Genomic DNA, 22,148 nt, shown 5'->3' with positions numbered 1-22,148 from the left:
ATTCATTTTTTACTACCCTATGCACATTTTAATAATTTATATCACACGTATAAATCACTTTAAAAATACATATTCTGAGTCCTGAGAATTCCTATTTTCTTCTCGAAGGTTACTTGACGTAAAGAATTTAGTTGCATAAGGAAAAGAGGAAGAAAAACACATTTAAAATAATCTTGTCACTTTGAAAATCAAACAGTTGTCCAGCTTAGAGTAAACAACAACAAAAGTCAAAACAGTAAACCGTTTTATAAGCCAACAAGCTACTATCATGTAATTTTCAGCACGGAGACCCCATGTGGGTCTCTAGATGGTTTCAGTGGCTGATTTTTAAGAAGTTGATTGTCAGGGCTTTCTTCCGAGGCACCTCACGGTGGACTCAAACTGGCTAACGTTGGTTATCAGCTGAGTTCTGGACCTTTAGAATTACTGAGGAGGCTCTCCTGCCAAGAGCACTCCCCAGTCTCGGCTGCCCTCCCCTACATTCATTAGCAGAGATACATACATACTAAAAATAACTCTCATGTTTTGCTGTTGTTGGCAGGTGTTGTCTAGTACGTTCTGTATAAGAGAACAAACCACTGCACAGCCCGACCCCCTCTTCACCTCTGCGGCATGTTTGAGCCCATTGTTGCTGTTGACGGGCTTCCTCTTTTTTGCTGACTTCACCAAGCACGATGTTCTTTTCCAGGAACTAGTCCCTCCGGATTACATGCCCAAAGTATGTGCAAAGAGGTCCCCACTCACCATTCTCAATTCTAAGGAGCATTCTGGCTGTTTCTTCCAAGACAGATATAGATAGAGGAGGTAACTATTTCTAAAATTCTATGTTAAGTTGAGGGAAATGTATACATCTAAAAATTAGGACTGGGTCCAAAGGGGTCTAATCAGGAGAGACCTATCACATGGATAATCGATATGAACAATATCTCTTCCTTGAAATGAGTTTCATATGCAAATGAAGAAAACTAATCTTAGCTCATCCAGAATAATATTGATCTCTTTTTATAACTCTCACGGGATTATAAAATATCTGTTTGTTTTTGTTGTTGTTGGTTTTTGTTTTTGTTTGTTTTGTTGGACTCTTTACATTTGGAAATTGGACAATCACCATAACCTTTAAACATATTGGCCACCTGGGAAACAGGGACTCAGAGTTGAAGCAGAGGATATAAACATTTCCTATAAACTAAAAGAGGTGAACCAGAAGACAAACCACATCCGCAGAGTTGATTCCGACTCTTAGTGACTCGGAAGACAAAGTAGAATTACCCCTTTAGGCTTCTGAGACTGTGAATCTTTGCAGCAGCTGCTGGTGGGTTTGAACTGCTGACTCTGGTGAGCAGACCAACATACAGCACATTACATCACCAGAGCTCCTTAAAAGAGGTGAAGAGGAGTCGTGCCAGCTGGTTACACGACTATGCTTCCTTTCATTCCTCTCTGGAATTGGAATTTCAAATAGATTTTCCCCATAGATGCCTTTACTCCTTAGAAAAATTCACTGAAGCTGGAACGAACTGTATTACGCATTTTCAGACAACGGCATGGATAATCTACGTAACTGGCCTAGTTTTACAAGACAACATTGGTAGTTAACCATGCCTGAAATTGTAATGACTCTGAAGCCACTATTTGACACTGATAAACAGGGGCAAAGACAGCTAGTATTTCTTGATGAATTCCTCCTTTCCAACAGTACTTCTGGGCCCCTTAAATATCATTTAATCAATATTTTCTAATAATGATATCAAGCCATTTTTATTAACCATTTCCCCAAAGTCTACAAGACGTAACGAAGTGTCAGCCCCGGCTCACACACACATCTGCCCCAAGACTCTTCAAAGCATTCGAAGTCTAGGAAGAAAGGACTGATTTCATTGCAGCTGAAAGAACTGCGTTGTGGGAATGGATGGCTTTGCAAGGAGGTGGGAAGAGCTCCTCTGGCCTCAGCCCCACCCTGCCAGTTCACTCAGCGTGCGTCTGCATGGGTCTGGAACAGAGGCGGAGGCTGAGCTTGAGGCCAAAAAAGGGACTCCTCATTTGACCCTCTGATGTCTCTCTGAGTTGACACCCTTCTTTTGAGTTAGAGAATTATTGTCCTTAATCGAGGTGTTAGCTGGGAAATGGGTCATATTTATATGTACAACTCTAAGTATGTACACTCATTTAAGGACAGTAATACGCGATCGCTAGTTTAAATATTTGCTATCTACCTGTCTGTTTGTAGTACAGATAGCCCTCGGTGTACGAATGAGATCCCTTCCTAAGTGGTTCAGATTTGTAGGTAATCAGCATAGGTGCATACGGTTTTTATCTGGACTGATGTAAATGAAAGAAAACGCTCAAGACTCAAAAACTCTTCAGTGGTTTAAAAACTCCCCTACGGCAAGCGGTGGTGAAGGACTTTTATTATATTTTTCCAGTAAGGAGGGCAAATATATGTACTACTAAAGGGCAATTATGAGTAGTCTACAAATGGGACATATGTAGCCAGGGACTGCTGACACTGCAGTGGCTTCTATGTTACGTGATACTTCAACGTACGCCACCAGCATTTCAGAGACCAGATCTCAGTGGAACTTCCAGACTAAGACAAGGGAGAAAGGACTGGCAAAATCCTTCTGAAAATCCAACAGATGAGACTGAATATGTGGCTTGTGCTAAAAAGATGCATCATTACCATGGAAGGCACTTAAAATGAGAAAAAATGTTTTGAAAATGATAATGGCAACATAGGTACACCTGTATTTGATACAATTGATGTATGGATTATTATAAGAGCTGTAAGAGCCCCCAATTAAATGGTTTATTAATAAAAAATACACCGTGGTCCTAGTAAGGAATTAGAACGTAGTAAGGACCAAACACCAGCGGAGGCCCCGTGAACATTTCCTTCTGTGGGTTGTCCCTGGGGTTGCCTCCCATCAGAGTGTATTGGATGGTCACAAACAACAAATTTAAATACATGGTAATATGAGGAGGCTTCAAAGAATCCATAGAGAAGAATAGAAATAAAAGATAGTAGAGTTTTGAAGCCCAGTCTTATAACTTAAACATTCCAGTATGGAAGAAGTCATTGCTTTTGCACCTGAGTCTGGTTCCTGGGCAAACTGGAGCCCAATCAAGTAATATGGCTGTTTCTGTTCAGTGATGTACGTGGCTACTTAGAATACCTCTCAAAGACAGCTATTGCTTTGTGTCTCTCCCCTAGGTCACTGCATGGGACACGGTTTCCTGGGCTCTCCACTGTCTCAGGACTGGACGCCCCAGTGGAGTGCTAAGACCAGCAAACATGGTGTTATCAGGGGCTCAGGGATACCCGCCCCGCCCGCTGCGCCACCAGCCGGCCCCAGGGCCTTGCAGCCAGCCCCTTCATAGCCCTGATAACAATGGCAGGAGAACTTCTGCGCCATCGCGTCCAGGTCTGAAGGCGACGCTGTTCCGCTCACGGTGAAGTCGCCGTCCTGCGAGGCCTCAATGCGGTAGCTGGCCGGGTTAAGGTGCAGATAGTCCGGGGACTGCCACCGCTTCCGCACACAGCGGCCCTGGCCCCCGCAGAGCTGCAGGCTGCACAGCTCCGCGGCCCAGCTCACGTTGGCGAGGTAGCGCCCCAGCTCGGAGCCCACAAACTTCTTCACCTTGGTACAGTTGCGCTGGAAACGAGCAAACACACAAGGTTACAGCACCCTGGCCTGCAGGTGGTCCTTTAGACATCATGAATGCCCAGAAGCTTGGTTCCATTTCCTGTACGTTATAACACAGAAGCCCCAGAGCAGGAAGGTCGCAAAGGCAGAGAGTATGGCACTGGTGGGTACAGTACCTGAACTTGTGAAGCAAAGGGGCCCCCAACTGAGCGTAGGAGAACTGGCTTCTCTCAGGACACCCCAGACCAAACCCACTGCCATTGTGACAGGGCTGCTGCGAAGTAACTTTGGTGGTGTGGTCGTTAGGCATTGGGCTGTGACCACAAGGTTGCAATTTAAAACCACCAGCAGCCCATCCAGAAAACAAACAAACAAAAAACAGCCCTGGATTTTCTACCCCTGTAAGTGTTGCAGCCTTGGAAACCCGCAGGGTCAGTTCTACCCTGCCGTCGGGGCGACTGTATGGGCAGCACCCACAGCTCCATAGCAGTGAGTTTGATCTTGGGGTTTTGCCTGGGAACTGAGAGCCTCATCTTCCTGCCACCTGGCACCTTGTGGGGGCGTGGGACCTTGCAGTTAGCAATCCTCAGCATCACTTGGGCTCACGTGTAGACACGAGGGAGAGGACACGGAAGAATCCCACATGAGAAATGATGCAGGAGCAGGGCCTTCATCTGCTGTGTTCCGGCCCCTGCTCAGATACATCGCGAGGTCTTCCATGGAGTTGAGAGCACCTGGGCCATCAAAGCCCACGGATCCCTGGCCAACACTTCCGTCCGAAGCCACGTGGAATCGAACCCCTGTTAGTCTGTCCAGATCACTGGGTGGTGGGGGAGAGGGGTGTCTCATATGTGTTTCTGACAGAGAGCCATAAGTGATGCAAAGGGCTAATGTGTTTGGTTGCTAAGCAAAGATCAGAGGTTCAAGTCCAGCAAGTCAACCACTGGAAACTCTGTGTGGCACAGTCTACTTGTGCACACATGGGGTCACCGAGAGTTGGAATCTACTCAGAAGCAACTTTGTTTTTTCTTCCATAAGCCCCAAGCCTTCCCCATGAGCTACGTGGACTAGAAAGACAGAGATTGGTCTTCCCAGTTTCAGCCGAACTCTCCCACGTGGATAGAGACGATTTTAACCTGATACTACTGTTACTGGGTGCCCTGCTGCATCCCTAGCGGGACGCATCGGGACCCTCTGGGACAGAGCAGATGAGTGCTTTGCTGTTGTGCGACCAGGAATCCTGTGTAAGCTCAAAAATAGTTTCACGAGCTGTATCTCTGGAGCATCAGAGTGGGCCTGTGAAATTCTAAGAATGATAGGAGATTATCACAAATTTTCAACAACATCAAAAAACTCAATTCACAAAGTATTGAGGTTGCTAGCATTACAATACCGGGCAAAATCTGTTAAACCATAGAGATAAATAAATGCGCTGTGGAACTGCAGAGGAAATTGCGATGGATTTGGGTAGAGGAAGTGTGAAAGAGTTTTTGGAGTAACTGATATCTGAGTTGGAAGCTGTTTGACCAGACATCTACGTCCTCTTGAAAATACTGTTAGTTTTCAGCAATTTCTCCTCAAAGGAGATTAAAAATTTACCTCCTGCTTCTACTTCTCAAAATAGGATATGTAACTCCATGTATGTAGTGGTTATATGTGTGGGCACAGTCAAACTGCTTGTGGTTAATGCCAGCTTCCCTAAGTAGTGTATCTAGCCATCATTTTTACATAACTCACATGGGCGTTATATGGTCTTTGCACACCCCCCTGATGTGTTGGTGTTCTCTTTGCCTCGGACGTGTTTGCTCATTGTTGACTTGCGCACATTGTATGTGAAATTGTAGTACCCTCTCTCGCGTGCTCCTTTTCTCCACCGCGTCTACAAAAGAGGATGGGGGCCCCTCCCTCATAGAATTATTATATGGGCGAGTCACAAAGTGTACGGAGAAATGGGATCAGAAGATCATAGAATTTCCCATGGGCTTTTAAAAAGCCTTCTGGTGTGTTCCGTAAGTGAGGAAATCCCTCCAAGAGCGCTCAGCACAACCCTGTTGTTGTTGGGTGCCATCAAGTCGTCCTGCCTGCCCGCGACCCTGTGTACAGCAGGACGAAACTGCCTGCGCCATCCTCTCAGCTGCTCAGTTTGAATCCAATCCTAGCGCAGAGTGAATGTTCAAAACACATCAACACCCTGCTTCTTATCTTAACAGAACCAATATTGTCTTCCTCCCCCTCTAGCTGTCCGGCTCTGACTGGATTTTCATTCCAAAGCTGCCTTATCATGCGGGTTTGGGGAGTTTGGTGAGATTAAGATTTATGGGGAAACATAGCAGACCCTTAATATATATTTATAAACTATATTTCATTCAAATACCAACTTACCTCAGAGGAAGTTAGATTCATGTCCCCCCAGATGACAATGCCTGCAGTTCCCAAGGCAGCGCTTTCTCCAATGGTACTGACCAGGTCTTGCTAGATGTGAGGGAACAAGAGTTCAACATGAGCCAGAATGGAAAGGACCCACCAGGGACAGGAGGCTGAGTTCAGGATAATGGGCATGGGCAGACAGAGTTCATATAGTCCACGCAGAAACTGTTCTCTAATTTCTAATAATAACCCAAGACTCAAAAATTGTAGTCCAGATTCATATGCAAGACAAAAAGATTAAACAAAATGGAAGAAAAAATATATCTATTGGCAGGTGAGTTTTTTTTTTTTTGGAAGCCTGTAAGCTTGGGGATCATCATCAGACAGACCCTGTCTCATTGAATTTAGCAGTAGGACACACACATCCGTCATGTGTATGAGACAGGGCCCAGAAACAAAGTGCAAAAATTGGCTTTCTCCCAATACCCTGCATTCCTCTGAGCCTGACTCCCTGCTCATTTGTCATGCTCCCCGTGAACTGGCCTCTGAGGTGACCGAGTGAGTGTGCCATTGGGATGACGAGGCCAGGCAGAGGCCTGCAGCTCAGAGCTGGCCCTCAAGTGACTCCTGCTTCTGTTCAAAGGATCTGTTTGGAGGGGTGTGGTAGTTACATAATCTGGTGGCAATCTGAAAGGATTACGAGTGAAGGGGTGGAGTCTGGCCTGTCAATCAAGTTATAACAAATGAGGCTTTGTGTGAGCATGGACTTCTCCTGAGAATTCTGGGAACTCCTGTATTTTTCTTCCTTGGAGACAGGAGACATTCTTTCTCTGTTCACTCCCTGAGATGACACTCTACTGACAAGACACATGGCGCTACACTCTGGACGCTGGAGAAGCCACATGGATCTACCCTGATGCAACCAGACCTCTGGAGCTGGAGAAGCCACAAAGAGACCCATGCCAGCACTGAGATGCTTACAATGCCACTGGATCTACAAGACTTCCAACCCACTGGCCTGTGATCCTCCTGCATTCGGCATCATTGCATGTATTTTGTGAGTCTAAAGAGGACTTTATAGATTGGTATCAGACATATGGACTAATCTTGGACTTATGAACTTGATCTGGACTAGGCTGGGACGTTACTCAATATTCAATTGCTCTTGTATATAAACTTTTTTCTTATATATACATGATTACCTATGAATTTGTTTCTCTACTCTACCCAGACAAACATAATGGGCTTCCTTTATGGCTCAGCCAGTCATGGTAACGTTGCAGGGATTTTCACCAGGATGAACAATTAACATCAATGAAAACTAGATTTCAGTTCTGGCTTTGTCATTGTAAAAGATGATTGGTTTTACTATTCAAAGATTCACAGAGCCATGGTTAATCACTCTACTGCTGATCCAACATTCAGCATTTTGCACTTTGTAGGGGGAAGAAAAGACCTAGACACTGGCTCCCTTAAAAATGGTTGTGGTTGTGAAGTGTTGAGTTGGTTTTGATTCATATAGACCCAATGTACACAGATAGAAATGGCGCCTGGCCCTCGGCCTGCCTTATAACAGTTACTATGTTTGAGCTCGTGGTTGCCATCTCATCCTGTGAGAGTCTTCCTCTTCTTTACCAAGCAGGATGTCCTTCTCCAGAGACTAGACTCTCCGGATGACATGTTCAAAGTATGTGAAGGAATTGTCCCAAAAAATCAGGTTCCATGATTTGAACTAATATCAATCAAGATGTTTCCACAAACAGATGCGTGCTCAAATGTCTCGTTGCTCTATGCCAATAAATTTGGAAGGCAGCTAAAAGCCCAACTGACCATGAATGATCAATATCCGGACCCATTTCGAAGAAAAGTAATTCAGGAGAATGTGGAAATTATTGAATGATATCATTAATACCACAATGCTGAAGGTAGTTGTTAACTATTTGTAGCAGTATATTGACAGGAAATGGGTAGAAATTCAAGATGGATTCAGAAGAGAACATGGTCCTGATGCTTCCTCCCCCCAACTACCATGATCCGAATTCTACCTTGCAGGACTGGATAGGGCAGAGGTTGTACACTGGTGCATATGGGGCTGGAGGCACAGGGAATCCAGGGTGGACGATACCTTCAGGACCAGGGGTGTGAGGGGCGATGCTGGGAGAGTGGAGGGTGAGTGGGTTGGAGGGGGGGGAACTGATTGCAGGGATCCGCATGTGGCCTCCTCCCTGGAAGATGGACAGCAGAGAGGTGGGGGAGGGGAGACTCCGGATAGGGCAAGATATGACAAAATAACAATCTGTGGATTTTCGGGGGCTCATGAGGGAGCGGGGAGCAGGGAGGGAGGGGGGAAAAAAAGAGGACCTGATGCAGAGGGCTTAAGTGGAGAGCAAATGCTTTGAGAGTGATTAGGGCAAAGAATGTACGGATGTGCTTTATACAATTGATGTATGTATATGTGTGGATTGTGATAAGAGTTGTATGAGCCCCTAATAAAATATTTTTTTAAAAGAAAAAAAAAAGAAGAGAACATGGAAAGAGGAATATCATTACAGATGTGATATGGAGCTTGCCCGAAAGCAGAAAATACCAGCGATGAGTACTTATGTTTTATTGACAATAAAAGGCATTTTATTATTATGTACATCATAGAAAATTATGAATAATATCTTCAAAACTAGAAATACAGAACATTTCATTGCACTCAGGCAGAACCTATACCTAAACCAGACTTTTGAGCAAACCAAGGGCAGAGGAATGGTTTAGAATCAGGGATGGTGTGTATCAGAGTTACATCCTTTGACCATACTGATTTCCAGCTGTATGTTGAGCAAACACTAAACGAAGCTGGAATGCATGAAGAAGAATACACCAAGTTCAGTAACCACTGTGATGTGCAGATGACACAGCTATGTTTGCTGACTAGGAAGAGGACTTGGAGCACTTGCTGATGAATATCAGCCTTCAGAATAGATTATGCCTCATTGTAAAGAAAGCAAAACTCTTCATAGCCGGACCATAAAGATATAGGATTAGCAGAGAAAGCTTGATGTTACTAACAATTTCATTTCATTTGCATCCACAATCAATGCCGTGGAAGCAGTAGTCGAACAATCAAAAAAATGATTGCATTCGGCAAATAACTGTAAAAGATTTCTTTAAAGCATTCAAGAGCTAAGTTGGCACTTTGAGGACTAAGATGCACCTGATCCAAGAAAGAATCATTTCGATCACTTAAGATACTTGCAAAATCTGTAGAATAAATTAGAAATACTAAAGAAGACTTATGGCATTGGTGAAGAATATTGAGTATACCATGGCGTGCTAAAAGAATAAATATATATATATATATATATATATATATATATATATATATATATATATATATATATATATATATATATATATATATATATATATATATATATATATATGAAGAAGTAAACCCAGAATGCTCCTTACACGCAAGATTGGTGAGACGTTTTCTTGCATTATCAGGACAATGCTCGATAAAGAACTAGGTCAGCAAAAAAGAGCAAGGTCCTCAAAGAGATGGATTGACGCTGTGGCTGCAAGGATGGGCTCCAACAGCAACAATTGTGAGGAAGGTGCGAGGCCAGGTAACGTTTCATTCTGTTGTGCATAGGCTTGATATGAGTTGGCACTGATTCCAGAACACTGAACAACAATAACAGCTAGCAAAGGCAGAAAATTATCCTACTTTTGTTAAATTCGCATATTGTATAAGTAATGTAATCCTCTGAAATGAGTGGTCCATTAAAGTTAGCCATTTCTTCCTAATGTTAACTTTGGTTCACTAAATAAGAAACTTGTTTGGTCATCCAAAACAAAATAAAACAAAAACTTGTTTCATGGGAGACATTAATATTTAATGTTCCATTCTAGGATCAAGCATATTTTGTAAAGATTTAGATTTCGCTTTTTTTAAAATTTTCTAGAAATTATTAACTTTTTGCCATTCTCCAGTGAATAAATAATGTGCTGCTGGATTTTCTAGGTAGTATGAATATCAGTTTAAACTAGGCACATTTTCCCCTCTACTTGTTCATTAGCAGTCAAAGGTATACAATTTCCCAGGTTGGTAAGAAAAAAACTGATGTGAGTTCCAGGAAGATGACATCGAGTTAGAGTCCCCTGCCTAGAACTCCCCCTGTGTGGCCCAGAGAATGGTAGCTTAGGAGGCCAATTATGGGGATTTAGACATGGGACCTAGATTGTCAGCACTCTGGGATTATTTTAGACCACCGTCTCTTATTTTCATCCATGGAGAATGCAGCGGAGCTTGCTGCGGCCTCCCATATCCCCTACCTTAGAAGGGTCAGTGAATCTGTGAGTGCCAGACTTCTCACTTCTCACCTGGTTCTGGGACCCACCAGCACAGGGGATATCCCAACCCAGACCATCTTCCAAGGGGAGACTACAGCCTTATACCCTCTCTGGCCCCCGAGAGCTCTGGAGTCTGTAGCTCACTGAGGCCCATGGAAAAGAGCCTTCAGAGTTACACTCCCTTACTGGATAATCTCTCCTCTCCTTCTAGAAATGGCAGAACTCTACTGGCAGCCTGATAAAACTCCCAGCTAACTCTAAAGGGATCTACTCTTGGTAAGACTGAACACAACTTGAAACCTCTTGGGGCTTCAAGTTTATATTAGATTATTTTCCCTTTCTCTCTTTCTTTCTTTCTTTTGAGAAAGAAAACCACAAAACTCTTCTGTTTCTTCCATTTCCACCTGAGGAACTGGAACTCTTCATTCCCGTATATCTTGGTGGCCCATCCTCCCCTATCTAGGTATATGGCTGACACTGAGAATTACTGTCCTTGGCAGGAGCATCTCCTGATTAGCAGTTTCCCCTTTTCCCCCACCTTAGGCCCCCACTCCAATAGTCTATTTCCACCCTGGGACCACACACCCAAAGCAGATAGCACTGAGTTGTGCAGAAACCCACAATAAAAAGATGGGCTGAACTTTCCCTATATAATACACAGTGTCGATAAGTGACTCTGGTAGATTTCTTACTGTATCCTTCACCTACCCCAACTACCATTAACTGAAGACCCCACTTCCTTCACTTCAATAAAGCATACTTTCTTATCTATCTTATAACCCACCAAGCAACAATACATCTCTGGTAACCCTCTTATCTGACTCATCAAAAATGACTACATTTAAAAGGAAGGCTTCCTTTGATTCACACCATCACTTAAAACCTTCTCCTAAGCACCTATATATTATATTTCCTACCCACCCCACTATTAATCTCTCCTCATCTCCACACAATACCATTTCCAGCTCCTATCTGAACCTCCTTGAATCTAAAGAGCCAATCCCTCCTCTCCTAAACAACTCAAAAACCTATGCATCATCTACAACTCAAACACTGTGCATCACAAACAACAGCCATCAGCAGCAACCACAAAAAAAAATCAAAAGAAATAACAGTCAACAACTAAAAATTACCCAAATCCAAATGGAATACACAGGAAAAGGAATCCCTAAACTTCCAGATAGAGAATACAAGAAAACTATGCTTAGGGCCACGCAAGAGATTAGGAGATCAATCCTGAAACATGAAAAAAATATGGAGCTACTAGAAACCTCACACCCAAAGGAAATTCAGGAACTAAGGAATGACACAGCAGAACTATAAAATAAAGTACACGATCTGACCTATAGATGGAAAGAAATGGAACACTGAATCAGTGAACTCAAAGGCAACTGAGCACAATTCAGCAAATGAGAGAAACAATCAGAGAAGCGGAAGAAAGCCTGAGGATGATATGGGATACAATGAATAGAATTAACATATTAGTTATTTAGGTGCCTGAGCAGGATGAAACAAATAAGTCTACAGTTAAAATAGTAAGGAGATTCTTTGAAGAAAATTCCCCCGATATCACAAAGGAGGAGATTATAACCATCCAAGAAGCAGAGAGAACACCAAATGGATTAACACCTCCACCAAAGAAAACTAAACACAAAACACATAAAGACATATAGTAGTCAACTTATCCAACTTCAAGGAAAAGGAGAGTATCAGGAGAGCAGCTAGAGAAAGAACAAGGTAAACGGATAATAAACTCAGACCTCTCCTCAGAGATCATGCAGGAAAGTACTGAAATGTGAAAGACAATAAGAATCCTTTGTCCATCAAAGCTTTCCATCAAAGTTGAAGGAGAAATAAAAATTTTGTCAAACAAGGACTATTTACAGAATTTATAAAAATAAAATCAGCATTACAAAAAATATTATCCAGTTCTTTATGGGCGAAAACCAACAACTACACCACTCAGACACGAGACCACCACAGGATGCAAAACCAACATGCTGAATACAGTACCCAAAACATTTTACAGATAGAGTGGAGAAATGAAGACACAAATAAACTACACACACACACACACACACACACACCACCCCATAAAAAGGGAAGACACGAAAATATCAAGCACAAATAATACGAGATTGCAATGACCAAACCACATTTAGATTTCATGGAGCAGTCCAAAGACAAAGAGTAACAGAATGGATTGGACAGCAAGATCCATCAATCTGCTGCCCTTGAGTGACACATCTCCAACTCACAGACAAAAACATGTTGAGATTCAAACGATGCCAAAAAATTTACCAAGCTAATGGCAATTAAAAATAAGGCAGGGTGGCAATATTAATATCTCACAAACTCAGCACCAAGGAACACGACTTCATGAGACACAAGAACGGGCATTACATATGCTCAAAGGATCAATGGACCAAGAACACATAACCATAGTAAACCTATATGCACCCAGTGAAAGACCTTCAAATTCATCACCAAAATCCTCACGATGAAAAGAGAAATCACCAGATCAACAATAATAATAGGTGACTTCAATACACCACTAGCAAAGAAAATAGATCAACAGGTAAGAAACTCACCAAAGAAATGGAATTGCTGAACAACACAATCAAACAACTTGACCTCCTAGATATTTACAGAGCTCTCAAACCAACACCAAAAAAAATGCACATCAATCACATTCTAAAATAGACCACAGGCTGGGCCATAAAACAAGCCCAAGAAATTTAAAACATGTAGGGATCATACAAACCATCTTCTCTGACTATGGTGCCACAAAGCTGGATCAACCATAGAAAGAATTGAAAAAACAAAGACAAGCAATTGGAGACTCAACAACACACTATTCAAGAAAGACTGAGTAATAGTCCAAATAAGAGAAGACATTAGGAAGTTCCCATAAATGAATGAGAATGTTAACACAACGTACTAACACCTATGTGATGTAGCAAAAGCAGTTTTCAAGAGTCACTATATAGCAATCAATGCATACATGGGAAAAGAGGGGGGAATCATGTTCAGCACCTTAACACAGCTCCTTCAATAACTAGAACAGAGTCAACAACATAATTCTTCCAACAGCAAAAGAAAATAAGTCATTAAAGTTATAGAAGAGATAAGTGAACTGGAATAGAGAGAATCAATGGAAAATATCAACAAACCAGCAATCTGGCTCTTGGACAGGATCAACAAAGTTGACAAACTCCTAGCAAAATTAAGGGAAAAGAAGGAGCAGACAACAATATCTGGGATTAGGGATGAAACAGACCCCAGTAAAATAAAAGGTTAAGAGCACAGTATTACAAAAAACTGTTTATCAACAAATTCAATCATCTGAATAACATGAACCAATATTTAGAAAAACACGCTCTACCAAAATAAATGCATATGGACATTAAGAACTTGATCAGACCGATAGTAAAAGAATCAAAAAGGTCATCAAAAACTCCCACCTAAAAAAGTCTCAGTCCAGATGGCTTCACAGGCAAATTCTATCAGGGGTTGATTCAGAGAAGAGCTGATATCAATTCTACACCAACTGTTCCAGAACATCAAAAGGGACAGCAAACTCATACTATGCAGCCAGCAAAACCCGGCAAAGACCCCACAAAGATAGAGAACTACAGACTGATATCCTTCATGAACATAGATACAAAAATTCACACAAAAAATCTTGGCAAATAGAATCCAAAAGCATATAAAAAATAATTACATCATGACCAATAATGGGGATTCATACTAGGGAAACAGGAATGGTTCAACATCGAAAAATATTGTCATAATTTACAACATTAACAAGCAAATGGCTAAGAACCATAGGATCATATCAATTGATTCAGGAAAAAAAAGTTGACAATATCCAACACCCCTTCCTAATAAAAGCTCTCAAGAAGATAGGAATAAAAGGGAAAATCCTCAACACAGTAAAGGTAATATGCAAAAATAACCAATAGCCAATATTACATTCAATGAAGAAGAGCTGGAAATAATTCCATTGAATAAGGGAACTCAACAAAGATGTCCCTTATCCCCACTTTAAAAAAAATCATTTTATTGGGGGCTCATACAATTCTTATCACAATCCATACATCCATCCATTGTGTCAAGAACATATGTACATCTCTTGCCATCATCATTCTCAAAACATTTGCCTTCTCCTTGAGCCCTTAATATCTGCTACTCATTTTCCCCCTCCCTCTCCACTTCCCCTACCTCATGAACCCTTTATCATTCATAAATTATTTTTATTTTGTCATATGTTACACTGTCCAACATCTCCCCCTGCCTTCTTCTCTGCTGTCCATCCCCCAGGGAGGAGGCTATACATAGATTCTTGTAATCAGTTACCCCTTTCTACCCCACATTCTCTCCACCCCCCAGGCATCGCCACTTTCACCACTGGTCCTGAAGGAGTCATCTATCCTGGATTCCCTGTGTTTCCAGTTGCTATCTGTACCTATGAACATCCTCTGGTCTAGCCAGATATGTAAGGTAGAATTGGGATCATGATAGTGCGGGGGAGGAAGCTACAGATGGACTTTTTATTCATCATTGTGCTGAAAGTCCTAGCCAGTACCCTAAGACAAAGGCAAGAAAACAAGGGAGTACAATTGGGTAATATTGAGAAGCCTAAGGTGTCCACAATAGAATTGTTGGAAACAACAGAGGAGTTTAATAGAGTAGTAGGATGCAAGATTAACAAGCAGAAATCAATTGGATTTCTATATGTCAGTGATGAGTATACTAAAAAGGACATCAATGAGACAATACCATTCACAATAACCATGCGAAACGTGAAACACCTAGGAATAAACCTAACCCAAAAAACAGAAGACCTGGACAAAGGAAACTATAGAATGTTACTACAAAAAAAAAACAAAGGGGTCTACACAAATGGATGAATCTTCCATGTTCATTGATCAGAAGACTCAATATTGTGAAAATGTCAATACTACCTAAAGCAATCCAAAATTCAATGGAATCCTGATCTAAATTGCAGCATAATTCTTTAAAGAAATGGAAAAACTAAATTACCGACTTTATATGGAAAGGGAAGAAGCCGAGGATAGGCAAAAATCTCAGAAGGAAGAATAAAGTGGGTGGTCTTGCACTATCTGACCTCAAACCTACTATATACAGCCACAGTCGTCAAAACAGTCTGGTATTGGTGTACTGATAGATACACTGAACAATGGGTCAGGGCAGAAAACACAGAAAGAAAACACCTGCATACAAATGATTTTTGACAAAGGCATCATAGGCATTAAATAGGAAGCAGATGCCCTCTTCCATAAATGGTGCTGAGAAAAAACTGGATATCCATCTGCAGAAGAATGAAACAAGATTCCTATCTCATCCAATGCACAAAACAAACTCAAGGTGGATCAAAGATCTAAATGTAAAACCCAAGCTATGAGGATCATCAGTGAGAACACAGACAAATCTAAATGCTCTAGTGCAGGTAATACATGAGCTAGCAGAAGTAACAAAGGAACACACTGTGGGAGGCAAAACAGTGAATGGGGCCTATTAAAAATAAAAACACCTCATCGCTTCTCAGCCTTTTGGCTAAGATCAAGTGTAAAAATAAAAACACTTGAGTACATCGAAGTACTTCACTAGAAGAGTAAAAAGAGAGCCCACAGATTGGGAAAAGATATTTACTAACAACATAACTGACAAAGGACCACTTACTAACACCCACAGTATATTACAAGCCTACAACAAGAAAACAAACAACTAATAACCATCTGAGAAGGTGGGCACAGGACCTGAACAGATGATTCACAGAGATGATTCATTGGCACTTGAAGGGCCAATAAACACACGAGGAAATGCTCCGTTGACTAGCTATCAATAACATGCAAGGAAAAACAACCATGCGATAACATCTAAAAAGCATAACTGTAGCCCATTTAAAAAACGAACAAACTGAGAACAACAAATGCCGGAGAGTGTGTGGTGAGATGGGAACTTTGATCTACTTCTGGTGGGCTTGTAAATAGGCACAGCCACTGTGGCAGGTGATGGGGCAATTCCTAAAACCGAGAGCAATTCAATTATGCAGCAATGCAGCAATACCATTACTCGGCATATACCCCAAAGAAATAAACAGACCACGAACAGGTGCTTGCTCCTCCATGTGAATTGAAGCACAGTTCACAATAGCAAGAAGCTGGAAACAGCCTGAATTCCCACCAGTAGAAGATTGCATCAAAAACCTCTGGTATATACACACAATGAAATATTAAGCATCCCTAAAAAACAGCGATAAAATTATGAAAAACCTAAAGATGTGGAGGACCCTAGAAGACATTATGCTGAATGAAATTAGTCAGTCACAAAAGGACAAATACTCTATGAGTCCTCTGACACAGGAACGAGCAGCAGATTGGGCACAAGCTCAGGTTTGTAGGGCATCCAGTCTGCTGCTCAGGGGGACCAGAAGCCTGGTAGAGAGTATGACTGGTGCCAGTGAACCAGACCCCATCTGTTCTAGGTAAGTATTTTGAAGTTCTCTTTGCCTCACATCAGCTGGAACCCAATGGTCAAGGGAGTGGAAGAGAATGCTGTCTACTGAGTGGCTACCATTGAAATGTATGATGAGGTTCCCGCCCAGACAGGTAGACACCCCTGTCAGAGGGATGAGGGCTACTGATGGGAAAACAAAAGCAGGAGAGAGGAAAGAGCAAAAGTTTAGGGAACAAAAATGAAGGTTTGTTGGTAGGAAAAGCAGAGGCTGGACCTGCAGTTGGGGGAAGAATGACTGAACATGCTTTCGGAGACCTTCAGGAGGGAGGTCTTTGGTGGTACACATCAAATGGGTCTCATCGACCTGGGCTTCTGGGTGCATCCTAGGGACCCAGGTCCGGTGCCATGGAATGCTGGGACATTGAATCCTGGATCTTTAAGGTGCACGGCACAATCCAGAGCCTGCATCAGTGAGATCCGATGTGGATACTCCCTTGGGAGAACTGGACTCTCTCTCAAACACGTGTGTAATTTGCGGACTTACATGAGAAAATAGTTGGTGTCTTAGGGAGCTGTACCAAGATTGTTGAAATATTAGTAGGCAGACAAACATGGTCTGCTACATCAATGCTCTATATGCTTTATTAAGATATACATTATTCTGGCAAACCTGTGGCTGATATTTTTGGTGATTATGATTGTAAATTTCCCTGACAATTAACCACCGTTGTTTTTGTAAATGGCATCTAGAAGGAAAGGATTGATTCTGTTCAAGTGAATAATTCAAGTATTATGATATGGAATTCTCCTACATGGGCCCAACATCCCTCTCTCAACATAGCCTTAAAAAATTAGTACCAAGGACTAATCAAATAAAACATTAATGGAAGATCACTATACTCCAGTGGGATGATTAATAAAACTCTCTAACATAAATTAACGAGGAGGATTTGATTGGGAGTCAAAGGCAGATAAAAACAAACAAAAACAAACATCGATTCAGGAATGGGTTTTGGGTTTGCACTAAATTCTAGTTCCAACTAAAGAATAATTAGCTATTACATCATGGCCCTGTTCATTACTCACCCTCAGAAAGGGAACAAAAAAAGATATGGGTGCTACAACAAAATTTAGTGAAGACATTAGATGGTGGCCAGGTATCAGATAAAGTAGAATCTGGGGTCTTAAAGCCTTGTCTCAAAACAAACAGCCATCTAAGAGAGATGTCAACTAAGTCCACATGGAAGAAGTACACCCTTAATAGTTGCCAAAGTATTGTAAATCGTATAATCTGAAGTTAAAGAGGGATTAGTATCAAAGTCTAAATTATGAGAATCCAGTGTGCAGAAGGCTATGGCTGACAGTGGGAGCCCAAGATACATTTGTGGGAACCACATAGGAGCTAAGCCTCCAGTGACCTCCCTCTGCTCATAATTGAGGGATGGGGGAAAGTGGTTACTAAACAGAGTGGAAAGGAGAATGAGTATCAAGATCAAAGAGATCAATATGATTTGAACAGTTCAAACTTTGTCAGTTGATTTCCCCCTCTGATGCGCTCTGGACCTGATCTGGTTTGCAACATTTCTGTGTTGTTTGTTGTTGTTCATATCAGGGTTTAATCTCGGAGGTGTTATATCTTTGGAGATCACTCTCTTGTTATATGAGGTTTTTTGTTTTGTTTTTCAGTATATGAAACCTAGGATTGATGAACCTATAGGGGCAGCAAGAAGAATTAAGGGTTTTATTAGTAGGAGTGCAATGGGGGGTAGTAGGGAGACTCTGGGAAGGAAAGAATGTTTGGAAAATGATTGTGGTAGCAATTGTACAAGACTGCATGATGTGATTGAACTATGGAATATATATATATATGGATGATATATATTAACTCCCAATTAATAACAAGTTTTTAATTTCAAAAAATACAATGAAGTAACTGTATCATAATATAGTGTATTACAGAACTGAACATGAATCATATGTTATTAAATATATAGAGAGCACTCATGAAGCACACAATATTCCTCTGATTCCTTAAGGTTTCCTCACCCTCCACTGTCATGGCCCCAGTCCTGCCTTTCAGTTGTGAATACACCAGAGTACATGCAGTGTTACAGATAAGAGCTCACAACACAGAATCCAAGTCAGAGAAACCCCACAGAAGAGAATTGGGAGCAGCAACACCAGGTGGGTAGGGAGAAGGTGCGGGAGGAGGGGAGGAAGGGGGATCACTGTGATCGGCACATAATCCCTGCCCCCACCCTGGGGGGTTGAACCACAGAAATGGGTGAAGGGAGACAGCAGTTGGTGTAAGACATGAAAACAACAATAATTTATAATTTATCAAGGGTCACAAGGGTGGGAGGGGGGGAGGGAAGGATTAAATAAGAGCTGATACCAAGGGCTCAAATAGAAAGTAAATGAGAAAATGATGATGGCAATATGCTTTAAACAGTTGATGTATGCAATGTTATAAGAGCTATAAGAACTCCCAATAAAATGATTAAAAAACCAATTGATGCATGTGTGCCATTTGCCCACGTGATGAGTGAGCTCCACTCCATAATAACTCCCCAGATGCCCATTGGTCAAGATGGTACCCTGGTCTTAGTATTTCCTGAGCCTGTCCTTAGGGTACCTCACACTCAGAACAGCTTGATATTTTAGCATATGTTGAGGAGATGAAATTTGTAACAGTGTGGGAAGAAAAAGTGCCTCCATTAATGCATATTAAACCTTTGGTATCCAGTAACACATGACAAAGATGAGGCTTTCTACTCCAGTAGAGAGTTAAAGTGTCAGTAACCCACATCGGCAGATCTGACTTGTCCTGTAGGGTCACTATGAGTCAGAATCAGCTCAGTGGCACTGAGTGGGTGAGCAAGTGGGTGAGCGAGTGAGGGATCCAGTAACGCCACCGTGTCATACATGTGAAGGCAGAAGCAGCTCTCAACTCTTGAACAGAGAGTTGTGTGCCCATCGGTATCAAAGTCCAAGCCCTCGATCTCAACTACTGCTCCTAGATGTTTCTTCAAAGTGGTTAGAGTATTGAAAGGGCAGAAAGGGAGAGACTACCTGACTGAAAGTCCACCTCTCTTTACAATTAATATTTTGTGTGATGATTTAGACAGCGTTGGCTTGCAGCAGAATTAACAGAAAACAAAAATTTTGTGTATGACTTTTAATTTGTGGTTATAAAGGCATCGATTAATGATGGAGGTATTGAATTCTCTCCCTATGAAGAACTCCCCATCAGTGGTGCTCCCTGAAGGACAGTGGACCTAGATTAAGGCAAGCACCTGGGGTTAGCAGGTTTGCAACTTCTCCACCTCCCTTTACACATTTTCTGGTATTATGATGCACTACAAGGAAAACACTTTCTTTTTTATATTAAAAACAACAACAGCCTTTGGATATAGTGAGGGCAGAAGCAGAAAAGTCTTCAAATACATATCCCCCTGTAGGAGCTGAGGCCAAGTATTCTGTATGCTCTCTGACTTCATAACTTGTCCACTGTCAGTCATTTCAAACTGCTCTCAGAGCAGTCCATTCTAAGGGAACACAATCCACACTAAGGAGTGGGAAGTGTTGGGGTTGTCCGTTTGGTATTGCAACTCCTCCTTCTTGGAAGCATAATGATATGCAAGTCATCTGAGTTTAGAAGTCATGAACACAGAGTCTAAATGGGATTTTGTACCTTCCTATGTAACAGAGTAGCACTGACTAGGGAATTCTTCAAAGAGCATATCAAAAAATGAGTGTCACTTTGGGACTGGAGTGGAAAACTCCTGTCACCAGGCAAAGGGGTCTTACCTTTGAGAGAAAAGATAAAGGTTTGTCTTTGTAGCTCAGTCTTGTGTAGACAAATACAGGCAGGGCGTAGTCATGGGATGTCATGGTAGAGATCCTCATGGCTTCGTGCACCTGGAATTGTGAGAAGCGCCGGGTGTTTTCACTGTTCTGAAGGGATTTCCTGACCCCAATAGATGGGTATAAAGCGGTGCTGCTGTTCCAGAGCCAAGAGAGCTCATTGTTCCTCAGAACCTCCTCCTCTGGACATGACCCAGTGTATTTGGGGGCATTGACATTGTAGTTGTGGCAATCAGGGTATAAATAATAGCCCCAAAGGCCCTTCGGTCGGCTCTGGAGCCCCAGTTGGATGGTTTCCTTCATGAATGCTTTCGCACTTTCTTCAAAGGTTATTTTGGCTAAATGTCCAATATCAGCAGCCGATACATTCTTCTGTGTTTCAGAAATGAACTTTCTTGATTTCTGTCTGTAGATGGCCTTTGTGTTCCAGTTCCGGGCCCACTGGGGTCTCCAGTATTCCCAGTCTATAACAGCAAGCCCACTGAAGTCTTTGGCAGGGATGTAGTAATTAATATCTTGGCTCGCTTTTTCCAGATGTCTTTGCAAGCTTACATTCTGGGGGAGACCCCCGTTAATGGGAACCCCCTGTGATGTATACCATGGGTAGTTTCCCAATCTATTGACATAAAATATCGTGACGTTTTGCCCCCGGGCCTTGACCAGAGGGCTTCCAGCCACCTGAAACATTTTCAAATTCAGACTTACATTGTATTTGGTCAAGCACAGATCTGTCGGGGCATTCCAAGCGGCTATGAAAGGTTTCCTTTGATACATTGGAAGCCTGGCCGGTTTCAGAGATGAGCACGACTTCAGAATGAGAAGAATGAGCAACCATGATGAGAGATGAACTGGCTGAACCCCACAAAGCCTTAACTGTCTTTTCGTGACCATGTTCATGATAACATACAAATGGCAGGTCTTCTTCAGCTTGGCTGCCCTCTGGATGACCTGTGGAGATATTTAATTTTCTATTGGTGATAATGTTGAGGGACAGAATTCAGATATTTAAGAGATACCATAATTATCAATGTATTCATATATTGATAGAGTGCATTCTACTTGAAGCGGCTGATACATAAACTGAGGCACAGGAGGTGACACAGTGGCCCATTTCCACAGAGGGGCAATCAGTGCAATTCCACAACCCTTCACAGAGCACTAGCTCGTGTGCCCAGGAACACAAAGGCAATCACACCTGCCCTTGCCCTCAAAGGTTCTTGGTTGAATCGAGAGGTAAAATAACATTGACTGCCCTTTTGGAAAACTCATAAAATTCCAGGTGCTATGCTTAAATCTTTTATAATTATTGAACTCCTTTAATCTAGTGATAACTGTGTAACACTGTCATAATTACAACTTCATTTTTCAAATAAGGGAACTGGGGCTCACCAAATGAAGAAGTTTATGTGACCTCATATGGCCTAGAGGGCAAAGCAATGGGAA

General features: G+C 42.0%; 1 protein-coding gene across 1 annotated transcript; it reads right to left on the bottom strand.

Annotated features, from left to right (window-relative positions):
- Positions 1–3,251: 3,251 nt before the first annotated feature.
- On the bottom strand, positions 3,252–21,602 carry HYAL4 (hyaluronidase 4). The gene is made up of 3 exons (XM_075557381.1): positions 20,649–21,602; positions 6,027–6,116; positions 3,252–3,653 (listed from the first exon to the last, which is right to left on the bottom strand). The coding sequence occupies exons 1-3, from the start codon at positions 21,600–21,602 to the stop codon at positions 3,252–3,254; spliced, it is 1,446 nt and encodes a 481-aa protein (XP_075413496.1).
- Positions 21,603–22,148: the final 546 nt, after the last annotated feature.

Source organism: Tenrec ecaudatus, chromosome 9, assembly GCF_050624435.1.
Source record: "Tenrec ecaudatus isolate mTenEca1 chromosome 9, mTenEca1.hap1, whole genome shotgun sequence".
NCBI lineage: Eukaryota > Metazoa > Chordata > Mammalia > Afrosoricida > Tenrecidae > Tenrec > Tenrec ecaudatus.
The sequence above is the reverse complement of the archived record's forward strand: the minus strand, read 5'-3'. Positions and strand labels throughout refer to the sequence as shown.

What these genes read in the sequence shown, in the direction of transcription:
- HYAL4 (XM_075557381.1), bottom strand. Translation starts at nt 21,602, where the DNA reads ATGAACATGGTCACGAAAAGACAGTTAAGGCTTTGTGGGGTTCAGCCA. An exon ending in CTTTATCTTTTCTCTCAAAG is followed by an intron (nt 6,117 to 20,648) that starts GTAAGACCCCTT and finishes CCTCACATCTAG; the next exon opens with CAAGACCTGGTCAGTACCAT. An exon ending in TGAATCTAACTTCCTCTGAG is followed by an intron (nt 3,654 to 6,026) that starts GTAAGTTGGTAT and finishes GCTCGTTTCCAG; the next exon opens with CGCAACTGTACCAAGGTGAA.